Source organism: Carettochelys insculpta, chromosome 9 (genome assembly GCF_033958435.1).
Source record: "Carettochelys insculpta isolate YL-2023 chromosome 9, ASM3395843v1, whole genome shotgun sequence".
Lineage (NCBI taxonomy): Eukaryota > Metazoa > Chordata > Testudines > Carettochelyidae > Carettochelys > Carettochelys insculpta.
In genome coordinates, this window is record NC_134145.1 from 27,506,069 (window position 1) to 27,530,191 (window position 24,123).

The 24,123-nt window shown below is 40.5% G+C and overlaps 1 protein-coding gene across 15 annotated transcripts in view; it reads left to right on the plus strand.

Annotated features, from left to right (window-relative positions):
* Positions 1 to 13,449, plus strand: part of ADGRL2 (adhesion G protein-coupled receptor L2) — a 530,684-nt gene extending 517,235 nt beyond the window's left edge. For 8 of the 15 annotated variants that reach the window (XM_075002830.1, XM_075002833.1, XM_075002832.1 and 5 more), the window contains 4 exons: positions 230 to 398; positions 4,301 to 4,429; positions 4,840 to 4,936; positions 10,959 to 13,448. In XM_075002830.1, coding sequence (XP_074858931.1) covers positions 230 to 398; positions 4,301 to 4,429; positions 4,840 to 4,936; positions 10,959 to 11,716 — 1,153 coding nt within the window. In that variant the 3' untranslated portion in view covers positions 11,717 to 13,448. Of the gene's footprint in view, positions 1 to 229; positions 399 to 4,300; positions 4,430 to 4,839; positions 4,937 to 7,612; positions 7,742 to 7,930; positions 8,013 to 10,220; positions 10,273 to 10,958 lie in introns of all 15 variants that reach the window. The other 7 variants (XM_075002844.1, XM_075002841.1, XM_075002840.1 and 4 more) reach the window with 6 other exon arrangements.
* The last annotated feature ends 10,674 nt before the right edge of the window (positions 13,450 to 24,123 follow it).

The window sequence follows — 24,123 nt, forward strand, 5'->3', positions numbered from 1 at the left end:
AATTCTTGAATAAGAAAAAGGTCATATCTACTGTTGCTGTTTCTACTGGAGACTGAAAGTACCAAATGGAATTGTTCTGTTTTTAATAGATGAAAGGTTAAAGTCAAGGATTTTTTGCATTTGAATGTGAACCTAGTAAAAGTCACCTGCAGCAACTGAAATGTTAATATTGAAGTTGGCACTATGCATTTTTATCAACAGTGTTACTAAAATTAATTTTCTTTTACAGGTCCTGGGTCTTGGGTGCATTTGCTCTCCTATGTCTTCTTGGCCTAACATGGTCATTTGGTCTGCTGTTTATCAATGAGGAGACTGTTGTGATGACATATCTCTTCACAGTGTTTAATGCTTTCCAGGGAATGTTTATTTTCATCTTTCATTGTGCCCTTCAAAAGAAAGTAAGTTACTGAAAATAAGCACACATGGTTTATACCTCATCAGTAGCCTGATATTTTTTAAAAAAGAAATAGTAATGAAGAAAAAGGGGAAATAGAATGTAATTTGAAGGAAAGCTCTGTCTTCTAATGGTGAGTTCAATGGTAGAGGACTGGAACACAGAAACCATCGGTCCTCTTTGTAGGAGGTGTCTTGCTATTTGTCCTTTGGCATCATTTAACTACTCTATGACTCAGACAGCTGTACAACGGGTATTAATATTACACTGCAGAAATGTTGCAAGGTTTAGTTAATATTTCTTAAAGTGGTCTGAGAATCTTGGATGAAAGTTACTATAGGTGTCTCTTGTGGCAGTATGTATATGCTTTACATTTATAAACATTTTGCGATTACAGCCTTGGAGACTCATGGCCCTTATTTATTCTCAGAACAGTTAAAGCATCAAACAGTGGCAGTTCAACCTTCTAGTCCTTTACAGTGTCAGTGGGTGTGGCTTCCTGCAAATAAAGCTGGGGATGCAATGCAGATAGGCACATCCATACTAGTTTAGCCTAGCTAATGTGGATAAGTGACACTGAGGAGTCAATGACACAGACTTTGGTGTGGCCAGCAAACTGAGCACATATCCAGAGTCTCTAGCAGGCCTGGACTGGGACAGCTACTCCTTGCTGAGTCCTGTGCCACCACTTCCTCACTACTAATTCTGTCCTTGCCGGCTAAATTAAAGCAAATGTGGGTATGTCTACCTTGGCTGCACACACAGCCTCATGTTCAGCTTCTGTGTGTCTCAACCCAGAGGAGATCACTTCTGGGGTTGAGGGAACAGTGCAAACAGTGATACATCCTGGCCTTCTCTCTTGAGGAGTACTAAGTAGTACCAGTGGTGATGCGTGAGGGTTGCAGTGTGGATAACTGTTCATTTCTAAACCAACTGAGATCCCAAAATTTAATGCTAAATACCAAGAGGTGGTAGATTAACGTGATCATTCATAGTAGATGGTATGTGACGTGGAAGAAAGTTCTCCAAAGTTGAAAATGTTTGTATTTTAAAAAATGTTGACTGCCCCAAAGATTGTGGAGCAGACTCGCTTGTAAATTCTTGTAAACTCCTGATCTTGGGCAAGAGTCCATTTGTCAGCCTCCAGATTTAAAGCTGAATATCCTTTCAATAACATCCTGAGGTCCCTACTGTGTGTGTTTATTGTATATTTGTTACTCTAGCAAAAAATGACAACTGTACCAAAGAGCTTACAATCTGCATCAGAGTCATAGAACAAATGAAAGTAAAAAGGAAGTGGTAATAGGGAGAGGGGAGTAAGAAAAATGAAAAATTATAGTCATTATCTTCTTTTAAAAATAACCATATTGAATTAATCTTAGCAATTTTGCAATAGGTATTTAGCCACTAGATATTTTAACTGATTTACATATTGGAACTTGTGATCATTAGTTCTTGTTATATGTATCTCACAGGGGACCTAATTAACTCAATGCTTGTAAAGTGGTTTGAGATCCTTGTGTGTATGGGCGCTATGCGAGTGCAAAGTATCATTCTTGTGATTTAAATTGTGTGTGTTCACCACTTAACTTTGTTTCTCAATTTGGTGTATAGAACTTCTTCCATGCAATCTGTTGCAGTATGTTTTAGGGAGAATGCCAGAATAATGAGAGATTTTTTTTTGTCAAACTGGCAACAGCACTCCTTACACTTTCAGATAGGGAAAGCCATACTCAGAGATGGGGTTGAACATGGAAAAGGGTGAAAATGTAAATGTAGTAAAGATACAGGAAATTTTTAGCTTAGGGTATATTAAAATGTTGCCCTTTTATCACTTGTATAAGATTTGAAAATCCAAGACCCATAGCTGTTTTATTTCCTACTGTCATGCATCTTTTCTGTATTAAGTGGAGTCAAGCAATGTTAAAGTACCAGTCAAGTATGAAAAACCTTAACCTGGATCAAGAAGATTTATACTCAGGCTGCATTTAAGGTTTAAAAGTTTCAGTGCCTTTCACTGGATATCATTATCCTGTCCCTGTCTGCATAGCTAATGTAGTCCTTTTATTCTGTTATTACCAGTTGGTCACTAAATTGAACAGAGATACAGAATTGTGGAAGAGAAAACTATTATGTTTCCAGTCCTGACAAGATGATAGTGCTGTTACTTCCATCAGTTTCAAACAGGCTATAATTTAGAAATAATGACAGTGGAATGTGCAGTACTGACAGATAATGTACATTCACAGCAATATAGGCATTAGGCAAAACCGGCCCTGGAGGATGGTATTTGGGTAAAATACAGCTTTGATTGCTATTGTTCATGTTATATAGTGTTTCAGAGCATTTAATATCCACTAACATCCAGAAATATATTTTTCCCTTGATGTTATGTCATCTAATGATACAGAACTTTACATTTTCATGAACTTTTACCCTATTCTAATTATGTATCTGGAAATATATTCTAAGTAGTAGATATGTTCATTTAAAATACATACAGTATAACTTTCCTTTACAAAATATGTCATTTGGTATCTGCATAAAATGCAAGATTTGACTGCAAAACTAATTTTTAATGTGAATAGTCAAATTTGCATCCTGCTTATGCTTTTGGAAAAGTATCATGGTAAAAGTATGTACTTTTTGAATAAAAGACTTGGGATTATGAAAGCAAAACCTGGATTATGTGCTATGAAAATTTTAACATTTTGCACAAAATATTCACTTTTCAGAAGTGTCTAGGTGACGGAGGAGCTCAAGTCCCATTTTCAAAAGAAACTTGGGAAGTTAGTAGTGTTAGGAGCTGGGAAAGACCTGGTGAATACTATTTTCATAAGGTCTTTTACTGATCCATTCATGGCTGCCAGGATTTGTGCATGTTATAAAAAATAGTTGTTAGTGAACACATCTGAGGGCAAGAGCTGCTCTGAAAAATAGTCCTGATGACATTAATATAAATAAACATCAATACATCTAATTATAAAGCTGCACCATCAAGACTTTTATTTAGAAACAGAGGGAACTAATCATAGGCCAAATTCTGATCTCATTACGTAGCTTTTCTTAATCTTTAGTCAGACAAAAGTCTCATTTAAAACAACTGATGTTTGAGTTGAACTTTCTGGAGCCAGCAAACATGTATAGCTACAGAGATTGAAATTCTTGTGTCTTGACAATAGTTCTATTGACTTACCCCGTGGCCTGAGTTGTGCAACCCAGAACTGGGCACTGAGACATTATGGCAAAGCCTTCACTCACGTGGCTTGCATTCGCAATGGAAGCAGCTGTAGATCTATTAACAAGTAGTTACGTTTCGATTGGAAAGGTAAATTTTATGGGTAATACCTATGAAAGTAATGAGCAATTACTATGACTCATTGTTTTTGCACCAAAAAGACTGGAAAACCCAAGGATGGAAAAGTGCCAGTTTACCGTAGACACTTTTTTATTTATTCCTGAACAGGAGTCATTAAAAAAAATTACAGAACCATGCAAAAACAATGATGTGCAGTAACCTGGCTTTCACATATTGACCTATGATAGGAGACCATTTATTTATTTTAATATATATAATTTGAATTTGTGTCTCTCCCATAAAGGAATTAGATTAAAATTCATTAATAGATGATGATTGGTCACATCCTTATGTGAAGAGCAATGGTCTCTAATTTTTTCAGTCCGTGGACAGAATAAATTTTATATGCACCAAAGCATGTGCAGATGTGAACCACCAGTAGAACATGCTGGCAGTTGTGAGCACTCTGCTAATCAGCTAGGAGGCACCTGACACTCTTCTGGGTTGTTGCCCAAGCACACAGTTTACAAGGAACACTGCTCAAGAGACATCTATTGTTCACATGTTTTGTTTTGTTTTTTTAATGTCCCCATTGTTCATCTACACAGGTACGTAAGGAATATGGCAAGTGCTTCCGACATTCCTACTGCTGTGGTGGGCTACCAACTGAGAGCCCCCACAGTTCAGTGAAGGCATCGACAACAAGAACTAGTGCTCGCTATTCCTCTGGCACTCAGGTAACAAAGTCTTTGACAGCATCCTCTAATTAACCTTATTTACAAAAGCCTGCTGAGAGATGCCATTCATATGCATTAACTGTCTTCTCATTATAATGATCTAGGTGGCAGATACATATTTTTGTATTGTGGAATTGATTTCTCTTTAAACATTTCTTTTCAGTTCGTTCTTAAGCAAACATATTCTTTTTAATGGAACTGGCAAGGATACCATCATGTTTTATCTAATTGGAACTTAGTAGCCCAGACTTTTCATAACAAAGGAGCCATAGATTTACTCTGGGCTAAAGACATTGTTTAGTTTAGAGTGAAAGGCAATGTAGGTGATTTACATGATGACAGATGAAAGAGGGAAAATCTATTTGTGACCTAAAATACAATGTTTGTGTCTCACTGCTTTACATTAACAGAGTCGAATAAGAAGGATGTGGAACGACACTGTGAGAAAACAATCTGAATCTTCCTTTATCTCAGGTGACATCAACAGCACTTCAACACTTAATCAAGGTCAGTCACTGGGAACATTTCAATTTTAGATTACTTAGATTTAATAGTATTTGACAGATAAGAATGGAAATGAATTTGTGTTAGGGGAAAAAAACTTGTGAACAAACGTTCTATTAAAAATTACAATTTTCCATGAGCACATTTTAAAATCTTGTTCACTCAACGTGCCCATTCTCTGTAGAAGTTGCCTCTCTATTCATGGGAAGTGTACTTTAATGAGTTTCATCAATAATTCAGCTTAAAAGCAAGAACAATTTTAAAACTTTACTAACCTTTATAGGTTAAAAATCTGACATAGACAAACAAGTGCAATAATATTTGAATGCATATTTGAAACTATGATTTTTAGACTCAGAAATGTTCCCAGTGAAATCAGATTGACACCGTTTCTATGCAAAAGACATCTGTAAAGATTTTTTTTCAGTACACTTTTTATCCTTTCTGTGACAGTGTTGTATCTGCCATGTGTGGTGACCCCCACCCCCAGCACACACAGATGCCTAAACATGATTTGCAGACTTCTGAGGGCCATAACTTTATTAAATTGTTTAACTCAAATTGAAGATTATCCAGCATCTCTACTCCATACATCTGTATGCAACATTTGTGAAGGTCCCAAACACAGCCAGTGTCCACTCAAAAAAGAGGAAAGGCAGTAGAGGAAGAGTTTGCTGCTGCTGGGAAGAGGTATGCCCTGCATAGACCAGCAAAAGCCAGCTTGGGACTTTACCTGGCACTGGAGCGCATCATTTGCTCTGCCTGTGCCATGGCCCTAATTCAAGGCCAGAGAAAGGGGGAATTGAGACCTAACAACCCTACCAAGTTCAGAAAAGTGTTTTTTCATTAGAATATCACCATTAGAATGACACAAAATTAAACAAGCTGATTTACTCATTAACAAGTACTGTGGTTTTTTTTAAAATATAAGTTTAAGATAAAATTGGCAGAAAATACAGAGAAGTTGTGCAGTAATTTGGGTTCTTCTAGATCAAGGGTCAGCATCATTTCTGGGGCGGAGTGCCAAAATAGCACAACTACACACTAAATGCATTTCAAAATAACACTCAGCTATTTCAAAATAAAACATCTACACCCAATAGGGCCTATTTCAAAATAGAGCCATTGGGCGCATTATGGCTTATTTTGAAATAGACTATATCCTGTCTGCACAGCCCCTGTTTCGAAGTAGCTCTTTCGAAATAGTTGCTATTACTTATGGAATGAGTTTTACCTACTTTGAAATAAGCCAACTGCTGTTACAAAATCATTTCAAAATAGTGATTCCCTTGTATAGACTCTAGCAGTTATTTTGAAGTAACGGCTGTTATTTCGAAATAACTTTGCTGTGTAAACATATCCTAAGTTAGTAATTCATGCTAAAACTAAAGCATAATGGAGAAGATGTATTGTAATATGGAAATACATCGGAATGGGTACTTATTGTGTGTAAATAGCAACTTTCACATGTTAAGGTAAAAAGCAATCTAATTGTTAACTAAATTAAACCGCTGTCAAATAAAATTAGCATAATCTGTTAATTAAAAAATTCTCTGAGCTCCAGAAATTTCTGCTACCTAGAATAAAATATCCCTAGTAAGATAACAGCATTAATATTTAAAATATAATATCTTTGGCTATTGCCTGAATGAGAATCTAATGAATTTAAATATAGTACGAAAATGTAGATGGTTTTTTAGCTCTCTTTGGACATGTGATTTATTCAGATAACATTAGTCGTGATGCAGTTGTGCAACTCAGTACAACATAAGTTGAATTTTACCTTAATGAGATGTTTAAAATTGTGTTTTCAATCAAAGGTTTAGCATAATTTTTCATTGTTATTCTGACTAGTTTTCCTACTAATTTATAAACTAGGAGTTACACGGCCAAATTAACGTTATTAAATATTAAGTTTTAAACAAATTATGCTGAAACTTTTGTCTAATAAATTACTTGAAACATGGTGTAAATGGTGTTGCATTAAAGTTGAACATTAGTTTAAAATATCTGACCATTTGATCATGTCATGTTTTATTTTATCTTGATAAGTAATTGCTAAAGAAGATTTATATACTTAATAGTTTATTTTGAAACCCTTGCAGATACTGTTGCATCATGAATCTGCCCCAAAAGAACACACAAATGGTCTTATTTCTCAAAGAAAAACTTTCTCCTCAGCATGTGTGGTTTAGCATATACTAAGATAGACTTGTTGCAGTGTGTCATTACCTTGCCTTTCTTTGAAGAAAGGTATTCCCTTTCCCCTGCTTTTAGCAGGTTAGTAATTACCCAGATTATTTTCATAAGGGATTGTCCAACATCTCAAAATCAATAACATTTTGGATTTGCAGTTCTGTACCACACTAGTAAAGGTTTTTGATTGAGCGGTAGCATCTTCAAGTAGTACATGGATCCCTATGCATTTAATTGCTATTCTTCTTTAATGTTTTTATATAAATCAGAAACTGTCATTCTCAGCAGCTGTTTACTTTAGGGATTTGGACAGCACCTGTGAATTAATGAAATTTAACAAAGTTTTCTCTCTCCTCCCTCAAAATCTTCAGTCCAATTACATTTGACAAGTTCTACATTAGTCATGATGAATAAAAAAATGTATAGAAACTGTCAGAATAAAATTAAAGAACTGATGTCTCTTTTTCTGTTTCTTTGCTTTAGGAATGACTGGCAATTACCTACTAACAAACCCTCTTCTTCGACCACACGGCACTAACAACCCCTATAACACATTGCTCGCTGAAACAGTTGTATGTAATGCCCCTTCAGCTCCCGTGTTTAACTCACCAGGTGTGCTTATACTTCCTGAAACTAGCTAGAAACTCAGCTTGCAATGTTCTTGTCCTGCATTCTGAATTTCTGACAGTTTAAGAAATGCTTACAGTGTTGCCAATGCTAGGCTTGTAAAACTGCACTATATTATAGTAATGCCTTTGCCATAATAGTATTTACCAATAATTATCCATGTTTTTAACGCAGGTGGCATAAATCTTAATATACTATTACAGGACTGACACCACATGGTCCGAGAGCCCATCTTCAAGATAAATATCACTTAGAGGTATCATGTCTATCCAATATAAGCTTCAATTGACTCTCAATCTTTCTGAGAAAAACTTGCGTATGGAGCTGATCAGACAATAAAGCAGTGCAAGGCATCTTGACGCTTTTGGATACCCTGCTGTGGAAAATTGCATCCAGCATCACATACAGAGCCAAACTATAGTATAGTGCAGCTTTATGTTAGCTTATTTCTTAGGAGAATCTTGAGGCTATAATTAGAACAGTTTAGTTTTCTGAGATACTACCTAACTTTTGTTGGGATATTATTTAGTTGCTTTCCTTAACAGCAGAGCAATTCATAAGTTAATATATTTTTAGTCGTTACAGTTTTGATGAGTCAATTACCTCTAGTGTAAATACAATTCAGTGTTAAATCTATAATTATATGGATAACATAAAACCTTGTTTCTTTTTATTTCCATTTTTAACTGAACTGTAGTTTCTATTTTCATTCTCTTGTTTTCTTACTTTCCTTATGCTTTCCTCTAGCAACCTACAGAGAGACAAGTATGGGAGTAAAACTTAACTTTGCCTATCAAATGTAAATTTTTTCAGCATGGTTTTTAATAGGCACAATTAAAACATTACTAGTGATCATGAAGTACACTCAGCGGGCAAGTGGTTCACAATTTGCAACTGAAATGTTTCCACATTCAAACAGTACTTAACATAGTGCTTTTTGGAAAATAACACAAGGTCTGTAGCAAACCCTGTTGGTAAATGAGGATACACAATGCTGAAATAATTTGCTGTTTTAAACCAAAGCAATGTCAAGCAAAATGCTTAATAATTTACTTACATTTCTACATTCCCACAGTAATCTTGCTACAGGCTATGGAAAGATTTCAAGTGAATTACCTGATCATGGGCAACAAAACTTGCCTCTTCAAATGAAAGTATATTCTCGAGTGCTTAACTCTGCAGTATATCACAGAACTCTCATGATGGGCTATCAAATATGTTTTGGTATCTGCTTAGCAGAGCACAGAGAACAAAATTATAAAAGTAAATCACTTTCATTAGGGAAATGAATGCCAGCATGTGGTCCATGTGTTGCCTCACTCTTATAAATGCCATATGTTCTGTGCAGCTAAGATCTTGAAACATATATGAAGTTACAAAGCTATGAAGTTGTCTAATCAGTGCTTAAAAAGTCCTTTCAAACAACTGTCACCACTTTGTCTAATTCGGTACACATGGCAGACTGGAATAACACAATACAAAATTACTTTCAAGTTTTTCCAATAGAAGAATTTAGCTCAAAATCTGTATTCTGCTACCAAACCAGTCTCATGACAAAAACGTATATTCATTTTAAAAAGAATTCCAGAAGAAACTTGCATTTGCTAGGGTAAGCTGCAGCTTTAAGTGTGGAACAAAGGCAAAACAAGGAAAGCTGTAATCTATTTCAAAGAAAAAAGTTTTTTTCCTATACTCCTCCAAGCCTTGCATATAATGCAGCAGCCTCACAGTGATCAGTTTCATTCCAGTAACATCATTTCATTCTTTCTTTATTTTCAGTCATATTTGTAGTTAAAGTGACTTTCTAGGAATCCACTAACAAACAATTCATCCTTCCATGGTTCAGGCTTTTCAGTTTCTTTCAAATCTCTTCTTTTTCTTTGCTTGGTAAGCATTGTGATTTTGTAGTTTACATGTCTTTGTGTCAATAGAAAATACATTTCTTTAATGCAAAAAAAAAAAAAAAAAAAAAAAAAAAGCACCATAAGATTCCAATTTTTTTCCTTAAACTTTTTCTCATATCTCCAGCAGACTCACTCAATCTGTCATTCCTCCCGCAGTTAAAAGACGTCAGCTATGCCTGATTTCCTCCTCCCATTCCACAGTTAATATTTATTCTTTGGTTTAATTTCTGTGACCCATGCTTACAGAAATTCCTAACATTTCTGCATTTGAACTGCATGCCCATGGTGTCTGTGGGCCTAAGTCTTAATTGACTATACTGGTTCATTCAGTGCTGTCACTGTGACTGATGCAGACTGCAGGCGAACTTTGACCTTTAGAAGCCCAAGGCCATTGCTGGCAGACAGAATATTAGTGCAAAAATTACTTTAAGTGGGAGAAAAAAAAGCTGTTATTGCTAGTAATCTAATTTGCTGAACCCTTGCTCTGACTAAGTTGCTGAGAAGCTTAGTAATTCTTCATCATGTTACAATAAATCATTTTACTTTCTTTTATATATCAGCTACTCTTAGGCCAGATAGCCTGAGCAGACAGACATGATGTGAGTTGTCAAAGTGAGTCATTCCACCTGCTGTCTATCGTGTTGTTGGATGGTGCTTGTGGGCCCTGGTCCCTTTAGCGTGAAAGTTGGCTGTCCTTGTTTAACATAAATTCTTCGTGTTTGTCCATTTTTTCATTCTTTTCTTTACTTCATCTCCAGGGGGAAAAAAAAAGGAACTGTTAGAAATGTTGTTACAGTAGTTGCTTGCCAGTTATGTCGGTTTGTTATACATTTATCTTCAGTTTTGTATGTGGCCTAATTCCTTTTTAATTTAGTGTCGTTTAGGACAAATTCTGTTAATTTTATTTTTCTAATCGTAGTGCTGTAGTTTAAAATGTAAATGTTTATGAATGAATTGCTTTGCATTACATATGCAAGGGCATGGAGTGAACAGTTCTTTGTGAAAGGGTCATAAAACTGGTACTAAATTACTAAGTCAGAATCCCAGAGTCTCTCCCCACCCTAAATTTTTATATTAAAAAATCCAATTCCACCCCATGGGAAATCCAGTATTTTTAAAAATACATCTTTCCTATATGGTGTGCAACTGTTTACAGTTGGGAATGTTCAGTAACCTAACTTTTCTCAAGTCTTACTTCAAGTACAACTTTGTCCTGAACTACATTAAAGAGCTTTATACAAAAAGAGAGGTTAAAAGGGTGCCTGAATGTAACCTGAACTGTCCCCTTTCTGTTCCAGGACATTCACTGAACAATGCCAGGGATACAAGTGCCATGGATACTCTACCGCTAAATGGTAATTTCAACAACAGCTACTCATTGCGCAATGGAGATTATAATGACACCGTGCAAGTTGTAGATTGTGGACTAAGCCTGAATGATACTGCTTTTGAAAAAATGATCATTTCGGAATTAGTGCACAACAACCTGCGGGGCGGCAGCAGCAAGAACCACAACCTGGAGCGTACACTACCAGCCAAAGCTGTGATTGGCGGGAGCAGTAGCGAAGATGATGCAATTGTGGCGGATGCTTCATCTTTGATGCACGGTGACAACCCAGGTCTGGAGCTCCACCATAAGGAGCTTGAGGCGCCGCTCATTCCCCAACGGACTCACTCGCTTCTGTACCAGCCACAGAAGAAAGTGAAGAGTGAAGGAACTGACAGCTACGTCTCACAGCTGACGGCCGAGGCTGAAGATCACCTACAGTCCCCGAACAGAGACTCCCTTTACACAAGCATGCCCAATCTCAGAGACTCTCCTTACCCTGAGAGCAGCCCTGATGTTGAAGAAGATCTCTCTCCCTCGAGGAGGAGTGAGAATGAAGACATTTACTATAAAAGCATGCCAAATCTTGGAGCTGGCCATCACCTTCAGATGTACTATCAAATCAGCAGGGGCAATAGTGATGGCTATATAATTCCCATTAACAAAGAAGGATGTATCCCAGAAGGAGATGTTAGGGAAGGACAAATGCAGCTAGTGACCAGCCTTTAATAGTGTAGCAAAGAAATAATAAAAGGCCACATACAAGTATTAAAAAATTTTTATTGGCCCCACACAGGCTCCGTCTTACCTGCTCAAAGGGACAATTCTGTTCACCCTGTGGTTCTCCGGTGTAAAGGGGGTGACTGGACTTTGCAGTTCTGTGAATTTTTATAAAACAAAAACTTTGTATATACACAGAGTATACTAAAAATGAATTATTTGTTACAAAGAGAAGAAATACCAACAAGGTATTTTAAGATATCATCTGCTGCTGAGTTTAACAAAATTGTGAAACAAACAAATGAAAACTTTCCAGCCAGTTTACTGCAGCAGTTTGTGAACTATATTTGTAAATATGGCTGCGCGCACACACAACCCTCCCCGCCCCTCTTTTGTTTTTGGGTAGGCCTGCATTGTATTATATACAAGACGTAGGCTCTAAAATCCTGTGGGACAAATTTACTATACCCTATTATTCCTGACAAGACTTTCAAAAGCAGGAGAGAGAGATTCTGCATCAGTTTGCAGTTCACTGCAAATCTTTTCCATTAAGGCAAAGATTGAAAACATGTCTAACCACTAGCAATCAAGCCACAGGCCTTATTTCATATATTTCCTCAACTGTACAGTGAACTGTTCTCATGGAAGATGGCTAAAGAAATTATATTTTGTTCTATTGGTAGGGTAAAACAAAAACATTTGTGTCCAACTGAAATATAATTATTAAAAGTAATTTTAAAGAGTTTGAAGAAAATATTGTGAAGAGCTCTTGGTTGCACATATGTTATAAGCTGTTTTTCTTAACTTTGTTCATAGTACTGTAGTATGTTTAAAATCCAAGTTCTACCTGTTTTCACTTATTTTTCACTGTAAACAGTGTTCTGCTTTGAGAAGTTACTTTTTATTCTTATGTTTGACATTTTGATTGCCAAAAACCCTATCATTTCCAAGGAGAAATTTCTCTTAAGAAGCCAGTTATGCCATGTCTTGCACAAATTTGGTAAACTCTAGCCAAGATTGTAAGTCAATTCCCTGTTCATTGTTTACCCAGGGTAGGGTGGGGAGGACTAATGGGGACACTGGTTGCTTCTCTCAAACTTTCTGGTGAACAAAAGGTGCCTGTCCTTTTTAAAATAAAATAAAACTACTATTACTCTTCCATATTCCTTCAGCCTATACTTAGTAATTTATTTTATGATAAAGATCTAATGAAATGTAAATTTTCAGCAAAATTCTGCTTTTTTCATCCCTTTGTGTAAAACTGTTAATGAGCCCATCACTAATAACTGATGTAAAGTTTAACACCTGTTTGACAGTAAATAAATGTGAATTTTTTTCCAAAATAGGTAAAATGTGAATCATGTATAAAGTGTAATTGGTGTGAAACTTCTCTTTTCACCCATATGTGTTCTACTTTGACCTATTCCTTTATATTTCACTATTTAAATACAAAAGAGTACAATAGGAGCTGTCTATATGTTTCTACTGAATAGAGGTCAACGTTGCTACTTGGCATTCTCGTCACAGCCACATATGATCAAAGCCAGAGACATGAGCTCCATTAGGAAAGTGCACTGCAATCTCATACATTTACATTACAGATTTTTTATTAAATGTCTCCATTTTACATTATTTTTAATTTCACTACAGATGGTTGCATTTTTGAACAAGTCATTATGTGTTTATAATTCAAGATGAAGATAATGCCTTGTAATGGAAAAGCATTATTAAGTAGCACAATTATAGCAGCATACAATAAAACAATCACAGCATCCTATTCAAATGGGTAAATATATGTTTTTCATAGAACTGCAAGAGACCTTGAGAGGTCGTTGAGTCCAATCCCTTGCCCTCATAGCCCCCTCAAGGACTGAACTGACAATGTGGGGTTTACAAGGCCTATGCGCTAACAAAAAAAAAAAATCCACATTTTACTAGATGGGGAAATTAGGCAGACAAATGATGTCTAGATAAGGCTATCCAGCTAGTTAACGGTACAGCTGGAATTTAGAAGTCTGGATTTCCTGCTTTCCAAATCTCATGATTTTTCTGGATTGTACTGCTCCTGAGTTGCCTGTGGTCTCATGAGATACTGAAAAAAAGAAAACATTTTGATTTCTGTGCATCTAAATAATAATCTGGTAAGTCCTTTGAGCTATTTAGGGGTTATCTGGTTTTTGGAAAAACAGAATTTCAGAAAAATTAAATGACAGTCTAGGAAGACATAGCTGGCATTCAGATGAGTCAAAATTCAGCAAATTGTGGGGCAATGAAGGTAAGATGTATACTTGCATAACGTCCAACTTGCAATCCTGTCAACAGGTTAGTTAATGCTCAAGGTTGTAGTTTTTGTGTGTTCCCTGGAGACACAGGCCGACTGCTGTTTACCATATGCATCACAGAAATTGAGCTCTTGGAAAAATGGATTTGTCCTGATCCAGCATTTACACTGGACTCCTTTGGCTCAGAATGATTCCCAACGGTCATCCTGCAAGGTTGGAAACTCTCTAACTTTTACCTGGCAAGTCATGGATTTGAAAATGGCTGTTCACATGCACGTGCTGTATGTGCATTATAAATTCACGAATTGTAGTTTCTTGTCCCCTTTACTCATGAGTAATCGGTCTCCTGAGTAGGGTTCTACCATTTCACGGCCCTGAAAAATGCATCATGGGCTGCCAATTAGCTCTTCCCCATGAAATCTGATGTCTCCTTATTCCTAGGAATGCTCACTAAAAGGGGGGTGGGGTTCTAGCTCTGACTGGGGCAGGCAGGAGAACTTGTCTCTTGCAAATGGTTCTGGCTATGGATGGGGGAAACCAGATCAGGTGACTTTGCCTGGGCAGCAACCTGAGGTACCTGCAGCTGGAGGAGACTTGTGAGGTTGGATCATATGTTCTCTGCACTGATGGCTGCGCCCCATCAAGGGGGGGCTTCTAACTTCAGTTGGGCAGTGAAGGGACAGGACTTGTCCATCTCCTGCATAGCTGCAGGGGGTGAAAAGAGACAGACAGATCCACCTCTGAATGTCTCCCTCTGCTGTAGGACAGTGTCTGGGATGGGGCAGCAGCTTGAAGTTCCTGCAGCTGAATGTGGGGCAGAGGTGGGGCAGTTCTTTCTGTAGCTGTGCAGAGACAGAGCAAATACTGTCCCTTGCAAGTCTTCAGGACTGGCAGTGAGGAGTCCCTAGCTGATGTACTCCCTACACTTCTACCTCCTGGCACCACCTGCATTTGCAAGGAAGCTATGTGGTTGCTGCCTTCATAGTTCGACTCTGAAGGCAGCGGCAAAGTGAGGCTGGCAATCCCATAACCTCCTCACAATCCAGTTTTGGGTCAGGACCCCATTGTTAATAGTGTGACATTTTAGGTTTAAATGGCTGAAAATGTGAAATTTACCACTTTTCAAATCTTACGGCTGTGAAATTGGCCCTAAGGGACTGGGAAGCGTTCTAAGAGCCTACTCCCTTGTGGCCAGATATTGTAGAGAATTTAATTGCTTTTATTAATGTCTTGGGTAATTTCAGTCTGGCTCCATGAACTCCCTCAGTGGTTTCCATTAAACTGAGCATTGGCCACCTCCTGTATATGTCTACGTAATGGGCTGTGTACTGTTAAACAGCCGCCACGTTGCAGTGGAGGTGAAGTAATCCTCTGAGGTTAGCAGATGCAGCTTCAATGAGTCCACTGGCTGTGCCTTCAGTGAAGCAAGCTATAGGGGCAAGGCCTAGATGAGGTAGACGCATTCACATGAGCTTAGCTTGAGCTAACAGCCTATAGCTGTGTCTACACGTGCACGCTACTTCGAAGTAGCGGCACTAACTTCGAAATAGCACCCGTCGCGGCTACACGCGTCGGGCGCTATTTCGAAGTTAACTTCGACGTTAGGCGGCGAGATGTCGAAGTCGCTAACCTCATGAGGGGATCGGAATAGCGCCCTACTTCGACGTTCAACGTCGAAGTAGGGACCGTGTAGACGATCCGCGTCCCGCAACGTCGAAATTGCCGGGTCCTCCATGGCGGCCATCAGCTGAGGGGTTGAGAGATGCTCTCTCTCCAGCCCCTGCGGGGCTCTATGGTCACCGTGGGCAGCAGCCCTTAGCCCAGGGCTTCTGGCTGCTGCTGCGGCAGCTGGGGATCCATGCTGCAGGCACAGGGTCTGCAACCAGTTGTCGGCTCTGTGGATCTTGTGTTGTTTAGTGCAACTGTTTCTGGGAGGGGCCCTTTAAGGGAGCGGCTTGCTGTTGAGTCCACCCTGTGACGCTGTCTGCAGCTGTGCCTGGCACCCTTATTTCGATGTGTGCTACTTTGGCGTGTAGACGTTCCCTCACAGTGCCTATTTCGATGTGGTGCCGCGCAACATCGACGTTGCCAGCCCTGGAGGACGTGTAGACGTTATTCATCGAAATAGCCTATTTCGATGTTGGCTTCACGTGTAGACGTAGCCTATAAGTGGTAGCTTGGATTTTCCTGAAGCAGCAGTGGCTTGGGCTAGCTCCCATGCTTGAGGATGCCAGCCTCCCTTGTGACCCCCCTGTGTGGCTGCCCACAATTTCTAGGTGAGGTAATGCGAGTCTGTTGCTCCCCTGGTCTCCAACTGGGAATCACATGTACCAGCTGCAGGTTCATTGGGGTAAAAGCCCCTCTACACATGAAGTTATCAGAAGAGCTGTACATATATATTTAGTTCAGTGGCTTACACATTAGCCGGTTAAACCCAGGCTTGTGATTTCAATCCTTGAAGATGCTATTTAGGGCTCTGGGGCAAATAGATTTAAAAAAAAAAAAAAAAAGCCCTGTCAGGGCTGGTGATCAGTCCTGCTGCGAGTGCAGCGGACAGGACTCAATGACCTCTTGAGGTCCCTTCCAGTTCTATGAGATAGGATAGGATATTAAATCAGCATTTCATGAATAGTGTTTTAAATTTTATCACCCTCAAACTATCTGATACTCTTTTACACCCTTACACAGGTTAGGAAAAGGCACGTGGCAGAAATCCTTCACATTAAAATATCTCACTTAAAATCAGTATAGCCTCAATAGGATTTTAAAAGTTTTTAAAAAAAAAAAAAAAAAAAAAAAGCAGCCAGCACTCAGACTTCACAGCATATGGGCACATAGCTCTTGCCTTGCAGCTTGTGTCTGACAGCAGTGGAAAGTAAGTGTGAAGTGACTTTATCATACTAGCCACTTGCAAAAGTCCTGTGCTGGGTTTTGTTGTGTGTGACTTCAGAAGTGGAGGATGACTGATGCTTTTTTTTTTTTTTATTTGGTCCCATTTTCCTCTACACTCACCCTTTTTCCTTTGGCTTTCATTAAAATGATCTTCTGCAATGAACATGAACTTTTTATGCCACAACTCTGTGGGGCCAATGCTTTTAAAAACTATGTATAGTTATACAGTCAGTGCCCCTCTGGCTCTCAGCACAACCTGAATTTATTGGGCAGGTAATAGGGCTCTGGGGTGGTCACCAGCCTCTTTGGCTTGCATCTTCTGTGCCAGCTGTACATCAAACCAACCCCTCCTGCCCGATGGAAGGTGCAGGAAGGTATTGGGAGGCTCAAGTTCAGGCTGTGATCTACTCCCACAAATTCACTTTTGGGCAAAGAGGTCAGGAAAATAATTCTACCTCATCTTTCTGGCAACTAAGTAATTCCTACAGGGATACCAAAATGAGCCATATACACCCCAGGTTTAACAGGGCAACTGTGTTGGGAGTGAGGAGGAGGAGGCCCTGTTCTACTCTTGTGCAGGAGTAGCCCCCCCCCCCCCCAGCTGAAACCTCACTGGATTTTTGAACTAGAGTTGCACTTTTTAAAACATTCAGCTGGTAATTATGCGGCCGAGGCTGGACTGCAGATTAACCAGAGCCAAGATTTCACTCACAGTTTTTGCTGCTGAGGTGTGTTTTTTTTTAAAGCTAATATGCTATTTCTGAGGGTTTAGAGCTTCAACCTCCAATTCCCTTCTTTGTGTACAAAATAAATGACCGACGGTGTTTCATTAATTCATGCCAAAAAGCATTAACATCTCATTATATTATGTCACCATTCATTAATCTCAATCTTTCTCCCTCAAAAGTTACTGGTGTATGAAACAGATCACCAAGGCCTTGCACCAAGAGACAGCCTATGTTTATAAATAGTAATAGAAAAAATATGCAAGCAACCAGAAAGCAAGATGATTTAAAGTGCTAGCCCATAAAATACATTGTCAGCCTGTTTTACCACCCTCCGCAGTCTTGTTGCAGCTATGGAGATGAGAAATGGCTGGTGGCAGGGCGGTCTGTGAGTTACTTGATGCAGCTTGGGTGTGACTTTGCCTGGAATCCTTCAGCTGGTTATAGCCAGGACTATATGACAGGTGTGGCTGTAAGCCAGTCATTAACATCTAAAAATTAACAAACCATACAGAATCCACTAGCAGCATAGGAAGTACATTAAGGTTGTTTTTCTAGGCTTTGGAAGGGTCTTAAATTTAAAGGGATAAGCTGGCGCTATGCCGGATCTGTGGTGGTAGTTTTTTTAAAGGGGCTTTCTAGTGCAACACTCAGTGGGAGCAAAGCTGCCCTTGTGTCCTGCTAATCATCAGCCTCCCTTGGTTGGCCTATGGGTAAGAGCATGCCCCAGCATCACTGCTAGTCTTCTTGCTGCTGCCCCCCACGCCAGCCCGGGGCAAGCGCTTTCAATGTGAGCTTCAGAGCCCACAAGCTGGCCTAAGGGCCCAAGTGGGAGCAAGGCTTTCCACACTGGGTCTGAAGACCTTTATGTGACCAAAGCAGGGGGGATAACACACTCAGCCTTAGACTTGCTGCAACAAAATTTTTTTTTCAAATGTTTTAGTTGGGTCTATTTGAATCTTCAAGTGATCCTCCATGATGTGTGAGTAATACATCCCATTTCACGGAAGTGGTGTGAGGCTAATAGCAATAGCTGTTTCATGTTAGTGAGCCACTTCCAGCTTCTGTCGCTTTGAATACCTACCCTATAAGGATGTGGGGAGGGGCGAGATTCAACCATAGGCCAACTGTAGTAAGGGTTGGAGGCTATGGTGAGCTTGGTGCCTAATCTGTTTTCTAGCCCCAGATTTCCCATTGCAAACATTTGGTTTGCCCATTCTCAGTGCACCTGTGCAGTAGTTTGCACTGGACTTACCAGAAGGCGAGCAGGCCTTTTTCCCAGCTTGGATGTGGCAACATTGCCACGCTGTTGCCCATGGAGGGGTGGCGTTACCCCACCCCCAATCACACAGAGTGTTTGCCACCCTTGCTAAACTGAAATCAGTCTCTGATGCTACTTCACAATTCTGCCTGATTCCCAAAGAGTGTAAACTGTTGAACACCACGGGCCCAAGGACAACATTTTGGGTCAACCACCCTGTCAACCTTTTGCCAAGAGAAAAACAAAATATTTACTACTGTGCTGGTGCCTGCCTCTTCTGCAGTAATCATTTTACAGCTCAGGCATTTGGGGGGTGGGGGGGAGATTCCCACACACACACACCCCCCCGCACAAGCAGAGTCCTGCAAGGCTGACAAACAAGCCTAATTCATAAGCACACTCTGATCCAGCAAGGTGTGGTGCCTCCTCTACTCTGAGTTGCTGAGCACCTTGGAGACTAAGGGCAACTTCCTGCTTGTGGGTTAAGGCCAAAGCAACTGCTCTCAAGGCTGTACAGGCAAGGAGGGGGCTAAACTTCACTCTGTCATGTAGAGTCAGACAGGCAGAGCTGGTTTGTGAAGTGGTTGGGGGGGGGGTTCCCCCCGCTTTAGCCCTTCCCAGCTTTCGGTAAAATTCAGGTAGCGCTCGGTAACCACACTAGCATCTCCCCGACGCATGATGAGAGAACATTACTCTAAGCATTAGCAGTATTTAATTACATACCTTCTGAGTATTTTTTGGTGGATTGATAGATACAGTATTTAAGAAAATTTCAGATACATTGTGGACTTCTGTAGATTAGTAATTCAAATGTGATTTAATCACAGAATTATTCTTTTAATGCCTGTTCCCTCTGGCTTGTAATTTTAATTAGCACCTGCTACCCATTTACATTGGTTGTCACTACATCACAGCTGCACAGATTCCACTTTGACTGGCACTTTGACTTTAACAACCCTCCCCTGCACAGGGCTTGGAAGACTGTGCAGTTAATGCCTTATTTCACTGCTCTCCTGCACATCAGCTACTAAGCCATAATAGGCTGACTTCTGTTCAACTGCCTACCTAGCACTAGTAGTTACTGTCCAGTCTCAGGTGGCTTTCGAGGTGACGTTGCACCCTTGCGCTCAGAGAGGGGAAGGAATGAAAAGAACTGGGGTATACTGTTGTTACGGATTGTTGAGCAAGCCAAAAATCCAATTTCTGTATACAGTGCATGACTTGACTTGAACGTCTACTGCTGTTACAGCTGTAAGCTTCCAGGCCCATTTTTCTGATGCCTTTTGCAGGTTTCTTTAAAGGTGGCATTGTAATACAGAGTAGAGCGCTCACTTTGTGAAGAATGGCCTTTTTTAAACCTAATTTTCCTGCGCAAGTTCAGTCTCATTTGTGGCCCTTTACTGGAGATGTTAATGCAACTGGCTAAGAAAGAGACACAACTTGCTGTGCTTGCTGTGCATAGGGCATGTTGTGGGAAGCATTGAGCCTCACACCTGTGGAGGTAAATATACAGGTGACACCCTTGTTCTTCTGGAAGGACTTGGGGTCAGGTTGGGTTGGCATTGCCTGCTTTGGGTGGAGATGGCTCAGCGCAGAGGACGAGGGCATAGATGATCTGGGCCTGTTAACAGTGGGTAGGAGTACAATCACACCACAGTTGGAGCTCTGCCCTCCCACTTCCCCATCATGCCCCCGTTGTAGTTCCCGCGATGCAGCTCCCACTTGTTCCTCTGCTTTGCCTGTCAAAGTTCAAACAAAAGGTCTTCCTGTGGCTCCGCCTCTCTCTGCTTTGGTGTAATCTGGAGAGGAATGTGACGCTGGCTGGGTTTTGTGTGTGTGCAGTGCGGGGCTGGGACGGTAGCTGACAAGTAGGGGGATGCAATTGTAGAAGGGTTATCATAAGGCCCTTTTCTGACCAGATCTGCCAAAGAAAGCCTGTTCCACACCTTCAAAACCTGAACGTAGGAGCTTAAATTAATAACTGCACTAGACACTAAATTTATGGCTTATGCAACAGCCTGGAAGCCTTCCCCTGCCTCAACTTTACCCTAGGGCTGGAAAGCTAGGAATAGGCACTTGACTTTGACTGGGCCCTGAGGACACGCATTAACCACTTGTGCTAAACTGTTCTACCTCGTGTTTTGCTGTGATACTCTGTGTTTCCTAGAACTTTGTGTAAGCTCAGAGCTCTTGTGTCTCTTACGAACAGAAGTCAGTCCAACACCAGATATTACCTCCCCCCACATTGGCCCTAATGTTATGGGAGCTGCCTATTGGGCTTCATCTAAGTTTTATATGCATTAGTTTGTGACTTACATATACATTATCCATCCTGTAATCAGGAAAACACTAGTTTATTCTAAATTCATAACTCCCTCCCTGGAAGGATTTTTCTCAAACCACCCAATGCTGTTCTCTTTTTGCAATTAAAGCAGAATATTGATAAACTGTATGCGTTAGCAACACACAAACTCAAGGGTCTCATTTCCCAAAGGTTTAGTTGTAGAGGTTAAGCCAAATTTCCATATTACTAGAATTTCATTCCTTTGTTTAAATAAATAATTCAAGCCTCACTGCAAACCACTGTGAATACCAAACACAAACCACAACAGACAATGAACAAAGTACATTTTGTGATGAATTGTCCTTACTCATTTATAATAGCTTGGCAGTGTTCTTCCTGTCATTGGCTCAGAGCACCAAGGGTCTAAGAGCCTGTCCATACTCAGCCTTTCTTTTATGAAGAATATTCAGCATTTGTTCAGTGTGGGATGTGCGCAAAGAGAAAATACATGGGAATATAGAGCAGGGTTAGCGAACCCCTTTTGTATTGGGAACCACTGGCCCTCAGAAAAGTCATTTGGGACTGCACAAGTGAGAAGAAAAAAAAATCCCAAACCTCACTGACATGGTCCCTTTCTGAAAAGGAATGAAGAAGAAAAGACGACACTCCCTTCATTCCCTCTCACTCCAGCCCGGAGACTCAGGGGCTCAGGCTATTGCCTAGCAAGCATAGATGTGGAGGGGACAGTAGACACTGCTCCTTTTGTTCCTCCTGGAGTGCCCCACACCTTAGACCTGCTGGCTCCTATCGCAGGCTACTTTCCACCCCCACAACCCCAGAGCAGGGGCAGTTGAAAGGGCACATAAAGCAAGGGTGCTGCAGCGATCAGTCCTTGGTATAGTGCATTAGTGACTTAGATAAATGACGGACTACACAAAATCTCAGGATGCGGTCTTCCCGCCAAAAGCTCATTACCTAACAAATTGGTTAAGTCTTTCAGGTGCTACAGGACTGCTTGTTATTTGTACACTTACAATGTATTGAATGATAGCAAGTGCCAGGGAATTACAGTTCAGAAGGGTCAGAAAAAATAGCCTGAAGTAAAGACTATAAAACCGTGCAAAAGTACTCCACTTGGGAAGGAAAAATCAGTTGCATCCACACAAAATGGGAAATGATTATTGAGGAAGGAGCACTGTAGAATGGGTTATGGGGGTCACAGTGAATCACAAAATAAATGAGACAATACTGCAGTAGAACCCTGAGATACACTCTGTCAAGTTGCTGGAATCTCGGGTTAACATGACATGGAGTGGCAGAGAGCTGGTGCCTGGCTCCAGGCTTCCTGCCACTCAGCAGCACTGTTCAGATTCCTGGCTCCTGTGAGTGTTGGGCCATCAGGAGCCAAGTGCCAGCTCCCCACCACTCACAGGAGTGAGGAAGCTGCGCTGATTTCACAGCTCCTGTGGGGTAACAACCTGACTATTGGCTGCCACCACCTAGAGGAGCTGGGAAACTGACCAGCACAGCAGCACCGGTCAGTCTCCCCTCTCCTGTGATCAGTGGGCAGCCCAGAGTCAGGCTCTGGGCTGCCAGCCACTCACAGGAGACAGAAAACTGACCAGTGTTGCTGCACTGCTCAGTTTCCTAGCTCCCCTGATTTATGTGAAATTTGACTTATTGGAGGTTGCACAAGAACGTAACTGCTGCATAAGTTGGGGGGGGGGGGGCGGGTCTAACACAAAAAAGCAAACTCATTCTGGTATGTATCAGCAGGAGTATTGTAAACAAGCACAGAGAAGTAATTCTTCCATTCCACGCTGCACTGATAAAGTTTCAGCTGGAATGCTGGGTAGAGTTCTGGTCACCACATATCAAGAAAGATGTGGACAAACTGAATAAATGTACAGATGAAAGAGAGCAACAAAAATGATTAAAGGTCTAGAAAACATGACCTAAAAGGAAAAAGACTGGGGAAAAAAATGGGTTTGTTTGTTTAGTCTGGAGAAGAGAACACTAAGGAGGGTGGGGCAGGAAAGGTAAGTAAAAATGTCACAAGGAGGAAGGTGAAAATTTGTTCTCCTTAGCATCAGATTCTGTAACAAGAAGCAATGGCCTTAAATTGGACATGAGGGGAAAAAAGTCCTGTCAGAGTAGTGAGGCCCTGGAATAAATTACCTGGGAGAGTATGGAATATCTGTCATTAGCTTTTTTTTTTTTAAGAAAAGGTAATGAACACTTGTCAGGGAGTGGCTAGTTATTATGTAGTCCTGCCTTGAGTGCAGGGGCTGACCTACATGACTTAGGCTGCATCTACACAAAACCATGCTGCTGACATTTTGATGCAAAGGAGAGCTCTCAAAAATGCAAATGGACACTCATTTGCATATTTGTGCAGCTCATTTGCATATTCATGCCAGATCACCCTGCCCGCCAAGGTTGCTGACAGCAGAAAACAAGCTGTGTAGCTGTGGCTCTGCCATCAACCACGCCCCCGCCCCGCCGCCCCCCGACCTTTGTCGGCAGCCCCTTATCTCTCATATGTTCCAAGCAAAAGGGGCTACCGACAAAGGGTTGTTTTTTTTTTTTTTTTTGCTGTTAGTACCATGTCTACACAGCTTTTTTTCCTGCCAGCAGGGGGATCTTGTGTGAATATGCAAATTAGCCAAACAGTTGTATTTTTGAGAGCCCGCCTTTGCATATGCTGCCAGCAGCACAGTAAGTGTAGATGCATCCTTACTGAGTTTTCCTCTCGTCCAACATTTATATTCATGCCTTCCATTGCCCACCCTACTTCAAGAACCCAGATAGTAAGAGAGATTTGCACCTTTGTTCTGCACATTGCCAGGAGTCACCGTCCAGCATACTGGGAAAATTAATGACACTACACTCTTACATAACACTACCTCCCTGCACCCACAGAGGCTTTCCAACATTCCAAATGGACTGGTAGCAATGTGTAATTGCAAGTT